Source organism: Mya arenaria, chromosome 13 (assembly GCF_026914265.1).
Source record: "Mya arenaria isolate MELC-2E11 chromosome 13, ASM2691426v1".
NCBI lineage: Eukaryota > Metazoa > Mollusca > Bivalvia > Myida > Myidae > Mya > Mya arenaria.
The window spans coordinates 39304042-39316005 of record NC_069134.1 but is presented as its reverse complement, the minus strand read 5'-3'; the positions used below and the strand labels follow the sequence as shown (position 1 = coordinate 39316005).

Genomic DNA, 11964 nt, shown 5'->3' with positions numbered 1-11964 from the left:
CAAATGGTGTTGGTCCTTACTTAAAAAAATCTAAAATCTCTATTCTTAATGGCAGCAACTGGCGTAAACATAACGAAATATGGCACAAAGGTATGGTTAATTTACAACCTACATATATGTATTGAAACGGACTTTACTCCTACAGTCAAGCTGGGAGTCAAATGATAATCGGTTCTATTTTTATATATATATTATACAAATGTAGTGTTTATAGTCATAACTCAACTACACCTAGTGGTTGTCACCATACATATTCATGGAGGTACGTGTTCTCATTATACAGAAAGCGCAAATTGACTGTCAGACAGGATTTTTCCAAGGTAAGAACCACAAACCAAAAAAATTCATACAACTAGGTTAAATACTGCAATATGCATATAAAGCATTGCATTTCCGTGGTTAGAACGATTGAGGAAAAGAAGTCATTTGTATATTAAAGTTGAGGTTGTATATTAAAGTTGAGGTTATATTAATATTAATGTTATGAGCAAAACTCATTTTTTTGTACACCTTCTTTTGAAAATAGTTTCAACCCTATTTTTATATAGTTTCTTATTGCAATTAATGGCCTGTCTCCACACCCACGTAATTTGCGGTTACTTTGGTAGTGATGCGTTTTCCCATTTGCCATCGAGACGATTTGACAATTATCTAAACAACAGCGGGAAATGGAAGCGAACGAAAGTATAAACACAAGGTAAAACAAGTTTAATTACAAGATAAAGTGACGAAATTCAAAACTTTGCTGTCTATTATAATAATGGTCAATCAAATATATAAACTGTGGCTTACGTAGGAATGAAAAAGTAAATTGTTCGTATAAACTGAAGTTGTCACATAACTTCGCGAAATCGATTGCTTAACCTTAAGTTGCTGAATCTGAAGAATTGAATACTAATTTGTTTATTTGATTACCTTTTAGGTTTTATGCCTCAAGAAAGCAGGTGTCAAAAAATGAGTTTTTTTTCTAATTTACATTTAGTTTCTGTGGTTGGTTTATGCTGTCAACCAAAGAAACTAGGGCCACTTTATGTAAGCTAAAAAAAATCCTGATTTATTTCTCCATTGTTTAAGTGCTCCCTAAACCCCTTGCCAAATTGATATGAGCCCCTCAGTTGCCAGAATGTGATTAAAAAACCATAAAAATATCTCTTGTTGATCCTTTTCAGGTCTCTCGAAGATATTGCGTCTGTGTTAGACTTTGCCAAATTAGACAGAAGTGAGATCAAGTCTGAAACCCAGAGTGTCTACTTCTCAGAACATTTGGATAGTGAGAGCTTTCGTCTGCTTGAACTGGACAAAGCTGTGTTGGAAGCTATTGAGAATGGTGAAAAGTAAGGTGTACTTTGTTTTTGAACTGGTAGTACTTTCTGCTTGAAATTTCTCACACCAATGAAGATATGCACACTAAAAAGACTGAATTGTTCTAAAGACAGATTTCACATGTTTCACTATTCATATTAAAGGGGCTAGACACGAGAATGATGGTTCCAAAATCGGCGACAAAACAAGCCTAGAATTGCTAGTATGAGGCCCATAATATATCATCTTACATGATTAAAAGAATATTTTGTCGCTGTTTCAGCTGAGTTTACCTGTTTAAGAATAGCGCATAATGGTTTCCCAGTTTATGATGTGTATATTTAGCGTGTGAAAGTCACATTATTAGTACAGGTACTTATATACTGACGCTATTTTTAAATTAACAGGGATTTATGTGGTAGACAAACCCAGGTAATTTCAAAATAGAAAAATAGGCAAAACTGTGAAAGATTCATGTGTAGTAAGCATTGTGATACATTTACATCAGTATAAAGTAAGATTCAATGCGTTGTACAGGTATAAATTTGATGTAAGTTTTAATTTTTCTTGCACTTGTATCATCTGGTGTCTAGTCTATTTAATATGAAACTATAAACAATTATCCAATTGTTATTTTACATATTATGTTTCCTTAAAAGTACCGGTATGTTCAGGGCTCTCGCGAGGGGGCGACTTGGGCGAAGTGGTCGCCTAAAATTCCCAGACTTCGCCCATTTGTATCATCAAAGCGACATTGACTTCGCCGAAAAAATAGCACATTGTAAATCTGTCAATCAGCAGTCTTTGGCCACTGTCACATTAGTCAAAACACCGCAATTAGCCATTCATAAAATTAGGTAATCTCCTAATCCGATAATTGGGCCGTGTCATCCAATTACCCAAACATCGCCAGTAGGCGGAACTATTGATGGTCAACCAATCAGAATGTACATTGAGAAGTCCCTGATCAAATGAAATAAGTTTGTTTTAATCAGATTGAGAAGTTAAAAAGTAATTGATATATGTATTGAACAAACAATGCCAGACATTTTAAACATTGTTGCTTTTGAAGCAGACGGTCATAACCATCTCGGGCCATCGGCAAGGTGGCGCTAAGAAAATCAATAACATGACGTATCAACAAATATTTGATTGGTTTAAGTGAACTGTTCATGATGAAATGAAATGATAAAAAATGATTTGTAAACACAAAAATATCTTCTTTTTTTGCTTTATGTAGTGTTTACTTACAGTATTTTTCTCCTGTTGATGACTTTAAAATCGGCGAGATCGCCATTTTGTCAGAACATTTTTCTGAGTTATATTTTTCATGGTTAAAATTTCATCAAGAACAGTGATTTAAATGTCATTTGGTTCTTAAATGTCAGCATATTGAAAATTATTTAGCCAGAGACAAGCATATAACAGCATAGCTGAATGTGACATTCGTACCCATCCCGAACGTACCAAAATAAGATTCGTCCCCCTACTATATTGACAGTTCATTTATAAGGTCATTTTGATTGTTTCAAATCCTTAGCTGTCTTGGTGTTTGATTCATTTTAGATGCTATTTGGAGATAAACTATGTGACATTGACAAATACACTTTTGCTGAGCCAAAAATGATACATTATTTGTGAACATTTTATATAGTTATAGCAATTAATTTGAATGTGAATGTAAACTTAGGTGTGTGGTATGGCATAGTTTTTGTATCAGGTGTTACGAAAAGTATCACTTCTCCCTAAAGTCTCCCCACTTCTCCCTAAATTGACTGAAGAGAGAAGTCACTTCTCCCAAAAATTTCAGCCTAGTGAGAGCCCTGATGTTTGTATTTGAACTTTGTTGTTATTATCTTTTAACATAGTACCATACATACTCTGCCTATGCTGATTTGCAATGTAACATCATGTGTGGCAGTGTCGATTGGAGTTCTTTTATATTATGGCATCATGTTCTGCATAACATCATTCTTTGTATTACATTTGCCCATTTTAAAAGAAATTCTTTGTTAATATTTTGAAAAAGGCTGAAACATCAATAAAAAGTTAAAAGGAATTGTCCAATTGAAAACACAAATAAATATTTCAAGATCTTTACAGTGTTTTCAAAATGCTTACTGATATACTTCAGAGTGGTGTTGCGAGGCGACAAGGAGGACTGTGCAGTGTTGTGTACAGACTCACAGACATTCGAGGTCAAGCAGGGAGAGATCTCCAACGCCATGCTCATCCTACCAAACATTCATTTCGGGCCGGAACTCTCAACTAATGATGAACCTTCTGTGCGGTATAACGAGGTGGGTGATAGTACTTTGTAGGACTTTGTGTCAAGTTTTTGAAGCCCATAAATTGAAAGAGTTATTAGTATTGTAAACAATAAATTTTATACATGATGTATGTGGCAGTATTTTCTCAATATTTAGCCAACAAAGATCATTATTTCTGACATTGATTTACCGGTATACTAAATTTTACTTTGGTTTTAGCTAGGTTTTAAAAATGGCAGGATGCTGCAAAAAAGGGACTGGGTGCTAAAGGTGAAAAGGGCACATAAGCCGCAATTGTTTTGATCTATGAATAACTCTATAATTTAAAAAATGACAAAAGCGCTAAGATGTGTTTAATTGAAGTAATTTTAGGTTTTAAATCTATCTAATTTGTATCTAATCTATTCATATTCATAGTACCGGTATAAGTTTTAATAAAAGAAAAGAAGATTTGATTTTCGTAAGCATTAATTTCTGTGAAGGTAGAATGGTGCACATGCTGGCTTTCATGAGGGCAGAAAGGTGTTACTAAAAAAGGACAGGGTGCAGCACATCCGAGAACTGTTTGGCTTAAACTGTACTTATATTTAAGAGCGATGTTGCATTCATAATAGTAGATATGAATAATAATGTGGTGCCTATTTCTAGGTGAATTCTGTGATGCACTCATTCTTCGAGCTACGTCCAGTAAAGCCTCGCCTTGCGAAACTACGACAGCTGCTAGAGAAAAACCCATACAGTGGTCAGGCTGAGGAGGGGGATGATGACCACCAGGGCAAAAAGGTGAGTATTTTTAGCTCGACTATTTGAAGAAGAAGGAGAGCTATCCTAGTCACCCGAGCGTTGACGCTGGCGTAACCACTTATGTTAAAGTTTGCGTACCACCTCAAATATTTTCAAAGTCCATTGACATATGGCTTTGAAACTTTGCACACTTGTTCACCATTATGCCCCTAACCTGTACACTGGAGGAAGTAACTCTATCAAGCATTTTGACAAAATTATGCCCCTTTTTCTACTTAGAATTTACGTTAAAGTTTGCGTACCACCTCAAATATTTTCAAAGTCCATTGACATCTGGCTTTGAAACTTTGCACGCTTGTTCACCATCATGCCCCCAACCTGTACACAGGAGGAGGTAACTCTATCAAGCTTTTTTACAATATTATGCCCCTTTTTTACTTAGAACTTACGTTAAAGTTTGCGTACTACCCCAGATATTTTCAAAGTCCATTGACATATGCCTTTCAAACTTTGCACACTTGTTCACCATCATGATCCGAACCTGTGTACAGTGGGAGGTAACTGCATCAAGCATTTTGACATAATTATCCCCTGTAGAGACTCATTTACATTCAGTTCTAATATTTTTTATTTTTCCATCTTTGTTAATTTTATCAAATAAAATCACTGAGAATAGTCGAGCGCACTGTCTACTGACAGCTCTTGTTGTATAATTAGCACATGCCTGGAAGTGGTTAATTTGGAGGGCATTAGGGGGGCTTGTTCAATTTTTATACCCCAGTTCATAGAATGTGTTAAGGCATAATATCTCTGACGAGTTAGATAACCAGCTTTAAAGGGTTTTAAACTACATACACTTTTATTTTTTTACCAACAGACATTAAAAGTGGCAGGGTCGGTGCCTTTTTCATAGATAGGGTCAGGTATCTTTCATATGCAATTTTTGCCCATTATTATTTTACTGGTTAAATAAGGTTTTGCATGTTATGTAATTTTACAATGATCCATGCATGTTTCACCAAAACTTTGCAATACATAATTTTATACATGTACTTAAAGTGGTGGAATAGTTGAGCGCACTGTCGCTGCAACAGCTTTTGTTTAATAATTATGTAACATTTACCTGTAGTAGTTGAGAATAATTGTTGTGTTTATTTCAGTTCACATTCAACGAGCTCCTCGACCTTGTTCAAGGCAGTGAAAATGAGATCAATACTGCACTTCACAAGATGCAGGCTCTAATTATTGATGGTATGGTGAAGTAGAATTACATGGTGCTTTACTAACAGCATGTAAGAAGTGAGACTTTGGTAATAATATTTAAATTTAAATTATTTTAAGGGTATAATTCCCTTCCTGAATTTTACAAGTGTAGTGTTCGTCCATTTCCATGCAAGTTTGGTTTCAGTCAGATAAGTTGGCTCTGAATACATCCATTTTCTTTACAGCAGAAGACCACAATCTATGGATCAACAAGCTTGATTTAGATATGGAGAAAAATGTTTGATAATCATTATACATTAAAACACCTTTAATCCTAAGGCGTAGGGACCCAGATAAAAATTTCGGATTAGCAATATTTCGGACTAACAATTATTAGAAATAAAATTTCATCCCATAAGCCCACCACTGGTAAATGCTTTCCGGGCTTGCTCATATTCTGGGTTCTATACAGCAGTGCTTGTTCAAAAATGCAATGCCAAGCAGTAGTATATGAATTCGGGCTTGTTCATCCAAAAGACTAATTTCGATGACTGCACATTATAAACATGTTGCATCGTTAGCTATTAATACACTAATAATAAACTTTATAGTAACTTCAGTATCGTTAGAGAATAATGATGGTGTGTTAAATTAATTGATTAATGGTGTTTAAATGTAATATGAATTTAAAACTTGTTATACTGCAGGTTACTGGCGAGTACTGGACTTTGACTTTCTGGTACAGGTGATGGGACATCTTCTACAGCTGTGTGACGAGAATGACTGGACACACTCTGGTGTTCCCATAGAGGAGTGTCTCAATGTCTTACAAGAGCTATATCCCAGGTAAGGAAGCTCATTAACAAGCAGTCAGTTTAGACTTTACAACGTTTGTGAAAAACAGTTATATTAACTTCTACTAAGACACTCTTGTTGGTATGATGTTGCCCGAGTGTGTGGTCTTGGGTCATGGGGAAACCAGCGCCACCAACCAAACTTACATGTGCCAAGGCTGGTAATCGTACCTGGGTCGCCTCTGTGAGAAGCAAGTGCACTAACTGCTGCGCTAACCCACCTTTTGCAGATGTTTGTATGCTTATTTCAAAATTATCAATGAATTTACAAATTAATACAATGATAATATTACCCTGATGTATATTGTACCCAACAATAAATAATTATTGACTTGACATGATTGAATTAGCCATTCTATGCCCCCTGTTTCAGGAGTGTAGTGGAGCATGTTATCCACAACTTCTGTGACAAGGCAGTGCCAACTGTCTCGGGGGACGATGATGAAGAAAACAGGATGCAGATAGGTAACCAATATTTATTGTCATTATATCAATTTCGTTTTAAGTGATAGTCATACTTAAAATCATACACATGTATATGAACATATATTTTGAGTGATAAACCTTTAACTACTTACTAAATAATGCATTAATGAAAAATATTAATTACTGATAATAAGGTTGTAACCGTGTATCTAATAGCTGAAAATGTTAAATGACTGGTGAGTTCTTAAAAGTTTACAGTGATCAACTATCGTCTCATAAGGTAGAAATACTGTGTTTTCTGGATCTTTCTTTCAAATTAAACGCGGTATCCTTTATAAGGACTTTAGATTTCGATATTTATTCATCCTTTTCAGTTTTTTAAAACAATTGTATTAATTGTGGTTCTGCTTATTTCGGAGTATGAGCACATTTTTTATGTCTTGCATGGTGAATATATAAAAATATTGAACATTTTTCCAACATGGCTCAACTTTATTTCAGTCAAATTAAAATTAAAGAGTTTTTTAAATTTCAGAAACATGTATAAGTATTTGAAAAAAAAACATGCACTTTTTCCAACTTGACTACATGATTATATCATTCTATCCCAACAGACATTGACTACCACAAACTAAATGAAGACAAAGTGTGTAGGTTCTTTGCAGAACAAATTCTTAAACATGCAAGAAAGGTATGTTGGATTTAGTATCATGATTAGATTTAGTAAGCTTTGTCATTACCATTATATCCTTTAGAAATAGTATCATTGGTTGTTGGGAATTTACAAAGGTTAACCCCATACTTGTCAATCTGCAACTGAGTGTTTGTAATGACTGTTTGTTAAAGGCCTAGTTTAAGGAATGTTTGGCATGATAATCCCCTGCTGTGCATCTCCTGCTAATTGCACTGGTGTCACTAGGGGCAAATTTCCTGAGTATTCGTTTATTAGCTCAGGGCCATTTATGGTCCATTTCTATAATAAAACTTCCAAAACTCACAGCAGGATACTCAGATCGGAGATCTGATAAGAGGGATCAAGCAAGTAGATTAAGATCAATAAACAGAGGATGTGTACGGTACACATTTTTTGGGGGGGTGGGGGGGTCACTTATAGAAGGCTTAAACTAGGCCTTTAAGAAAAGACAGTTTGTACCATCCCAAAAGTGATTTTGACCAGTCAGCTTAAGGCTTAGAATTAATTGTTTGGTTGATGTGAAACCAATACTAACTGTACACGTATAGATCCTTTGCGGGTGTATGAGCCCTACCCTTAGTAGCAAATTTCACATTGATACGAAAGAAGAATACTCTCAGTTGCTGGCAGTTGCAGCCAGCCATCTTTCATGTGTGTGTGTGTGTTGACAGGCTATACATTGTAGATGCTGCAGTTGTTTTAAAATTCACTTGGTGTAATTTGACGAAGCAATATGCTCTAAAACAGTCGGATCCTAAGTTCATTATGCAAACAATGAATAACATTCGGTTTTGTTGTCAATGCTTATGCTACTAGATCCAAACAGAAAAGTGGAAAGTGTTTCGTTATGTTTTCAGTTCAATCTGAGTCAGTTTCTATCAACTTGGGAGAAGAGTGTTCCAGAAGGAATGAAGACAAGTCTTTACCAGTTAGAGGTAATTCACACTAAATTTTGAATGCCTATTTTCATTCATATAACTTGATTATGACAAGATATAAGAATGTTGATTGATAAGTACTTTTATGAACCTTTCTTGTCATTAAATATGATTTTATTTCTGCTTTATACAGTTTTAATAATTCAACTTTTAAACCAAAAGTGGAAAAGAAAATCCATTTTGGGCAGCAGTTTTGGTTGATGGTGGTTAACATGTTTTAATTTTTTTTGCAAATGGTTAAAAGTTGACATGAAAGGGTAAACAAATTATACCATCATGAAGATTAGCAACATCAGGGATGTGATTTGTCCCCAGAATTACATGGATCTTATGGCTCCAGGGACATTTTTTTAAGTGATGAAATAAAGTTCACTGGTATATTTTGGTTGCTACTTCATTTGTTATTAATGCAAATATTGACACACCAGTTTGACATCAGGAGAGACCTCGAAAGGGCTTCTCAAAACATTTTTGCTTCTGCGGCAGGACGCTTCACCCCCATGTGGGGCCTAAAGGACCCCCAAAACCCATTGCCAAAATAGTGTCAGTCCTTAAGCTGCCATGTCAATCACAACCCTGCAGGTTATACATGTACATTCATTATTATTTTTCCATGACATTATTTTTGCCCTGTTCCATCCATCCATCAGTCCATCCATACATCACACTTCATTTCCGCTCGAAAACTAAAAAAATGCTTGGGTCAGGAACTTCATACTTGGTATACAGGTTGGTCATAACCAGTTGATGACCCTTATTCATTTTGATATCACTAGGTCAAAGGTCAAGGCCGCTGGGGCCAAGGAACTACATATTTGTTCTGCTTCATTTTGATATCAGTAGGTCAAAGGTCAAGGCCGCTGGGGCCAAGGAACTACATATTTGTTCTTCTAGTTTGATAACCCCTGTTGATTTTGAGGTCAGTGGGTCAAGGTCACAGTGACCTTCAGGTGAAAAACAATTAACTGGTCACCAGTCAGTAGGTCACACTTCTTTCCACTCAATTACTAAAGAATGATTGGACCCAGGAACTTCATACTTGGTATGCAGGTTGGTCATGACCAGTAGATGACCCTTATGTTTGATTGTCTCCAGTCCAAAGGTACAAATTTCATGTCCATCATCATTTCTCACCTACGACCACACAATTGGGGAGAAGAACACTTTTTAAAAAAAAAAAAAGCAATCTTTAGTTATATTGTTCATTACTGTATGTTACCATACTTAAAAACTCACATTTTAAAATTGCATGTTTTTTGCAAGAGGAATTATTGAATGTGGATATTTGCAGGGTCTGGCGTTGATAGACCGAGACAGTACTCCGGAGGTGATATCCTACATGACAGTGGACACTCTACCTGAAGATATGGATGAAAGGTAAAGATAATATTTTCTTCAAAAGTTCAGTGAATCTGTATTAAAATCAGACAATGCATTAACGGTAGCCTTCAGTTGATTCCTCACAATACAAGACCACAATCTCGTGAAACATTGTGTCAAGACGGTTAAAGCGATTAATAGAATGTTGCAATATCTTGGTTCACAATCGATGTAGAATAAATAAGTTCAAACTAATTACTTCTCTTTCAATGGCTTAATATATATCTTATTTTATGTACATTGTAAATTGATCAGTGTTTCAATATATGAAAATTTTGTGACGTCCATTTCAGGTTTAATTTTCTGTTCCGGATGAAAGAAAAGTGGAGCTTGGCTGATATTACACCGTACATAAAGTGAGCATATTTTCTCAAATTATACTCTTGATTATTTCCATTTATTTATATCAAGGTGATTATTGGTGTTTAGTTTCATTACCCAATATGTTACTTGTATTAGGGTTTCAGCCAGAGTTCTGGAAGAGCACTGCACCCTAGTGTTGGGAATTGGTTCCAATTTTACAATCGATAATCGGTTCCACTCAAGTAACCGATTATTGATAGTACAATCGTTTTTTTAAAATACTAGATAAAACCTAAAGTGAAGTTTTATTCATGCACATTATTAAACTCTGAATCATTATATGCATATACGTTATGTCTATGATTGAAGTTATTAAGTGTTATATAAAAAATATTTCATTTTTACTTGCTCATTGTGGCTTTCATCTGCCATTTTGTTAAAGATAACATCTGAACACTTACTTATATTTTTTCAACTTTTTTTTTCGATGATTGATTATAACCAAATACAATCGATTGTCACCGATTTCAGGCCCAACCAATCGATTTTCGATTATAATCGATCATCGGAACATCACTACTGCACCCTGTCCTTTTTTGTAGCACCCTTTGCCCTAATGGAGACAAGCATGGGCACCCTTATGCCTTCATAGTATTAAATGCTAGAGATTGTCAAATATTCTATTAAAACTTATATTAAGTTTATAAAAACATACAAATTTTTAATATTGGACAGTAAACCCTAATTATTACTTCAGCGGAACACATTTCCTAAGTTCTACACAGCTCGATACAGTGTCCCTCTTTTGCAGCCCCCATTCCTTTTTTAAACCTGGCTCAAACTCTACTGTATGTACATGTTACGATCAAGATTATTTCCATGTATCAATGAAAGCACTTATGACTCACTTAATTCTTGAAATGATTGTTCTTTTCAAAGGATGACAAAATTTAATTGACCTATATTATAAAAAAATCTTTCCCACAGAGCTTGTTTATTATAAATAAATTGTAAATCTGAATGTTCCTTGTTATTTCAGAGATTTAGAGACGGACAAGATGGACGTGACTGCCATGTTGACAAAGGTCGCCCGGGCGTCCATGTCGCAGGGAATCAAGGTGTACAACTCCAGAAAACCGCTTACCTGACATCAGAAAAGACGCAGTAGTTGTGATGTTTATTTATGTAGCATGCCAAGCACTGGAGGACCACTCTATCAGTTGTGGTTGTGTTTTGTGGTCTGCAGCCAGTTTTCTTACTGATTAGGCAACACTGCCATAGAATTTGGAATTGCACAGATCATATGTCATAGTGTTGTATTTTATTACCAATATCTAAAAAGACTTGCATATGCTTTAACTATTGGAAATAGATCTGATCAAAATCATGGAAAAATGAATAAACATGGAAATATGAAAACATGGAAATATAAATATGTAGTACACATAACAACGATATGTGTGAGAAAAAATGAACAGCATGGGTTGTGTCCTAAATCATGTTATTTACACCGAAATTCTGATCCTGGTGTTCGCATTTGTGTGAACAAGTTTAATATAAACTTCATCAGAATTTTACACAATTTTGCCAATCAATAATCCTTATTTTCAATTTCTTTTTTAAATATCTAATCAATAAGTACAAGTCATGACATTACTCAGTAGTAGGTTCATGTATTTCATATGTAAGATACATAAAGAAGCGTGAAACATGTACATTTGTCATTTGAGTAGAAATTTTGTACAATTATCTATATTTATGAATAAAATGTAAAGTCTTAATTTTGTTATGTTGCATCTACCAAATGCAGGTACTAAGTACATTGAATTCCTAGATAATGTAATGGCAAT

The 11964-nt window shown here is 35.0% G+C and overlaps 1 protein-coding gene across 1 annotated transcript; it reads left to right on the top strand.

Annotated features, from left to right (window-relative positions):
* Window positions 1–615: 615 nt before the first annotated feature.
* Window positions 616–11876, top strand: LOC128214935 (sister chromatid cohesion protein DCC1-like). Its single transcript, XM_052921653.1, has 12 exons — window positions 616–697; window positions 1170–1334; window positions 3437–3602; window positions 4221–4355; window positions 5477–5567; window positions 6227–6365; window positions 6747–6838; window positions 7414–7490; window positions 8351–8428; window positions 9723–9808; window positions 10105–10167; window positions 11154–11876. The coding sequence occupies exons 1-12, from the start codon at window positions 669–671 to the stop codon at window positions 11260–11262; spliced, it is 1230 nt and encodes a 409-aa protein (XP_052777613.1). The 5' UTR covers window positions 616–668; the 3' UTR covers window positions 11263–11876.
* Window positions 11877–11964: the final 88 nt, after the last annotated feature.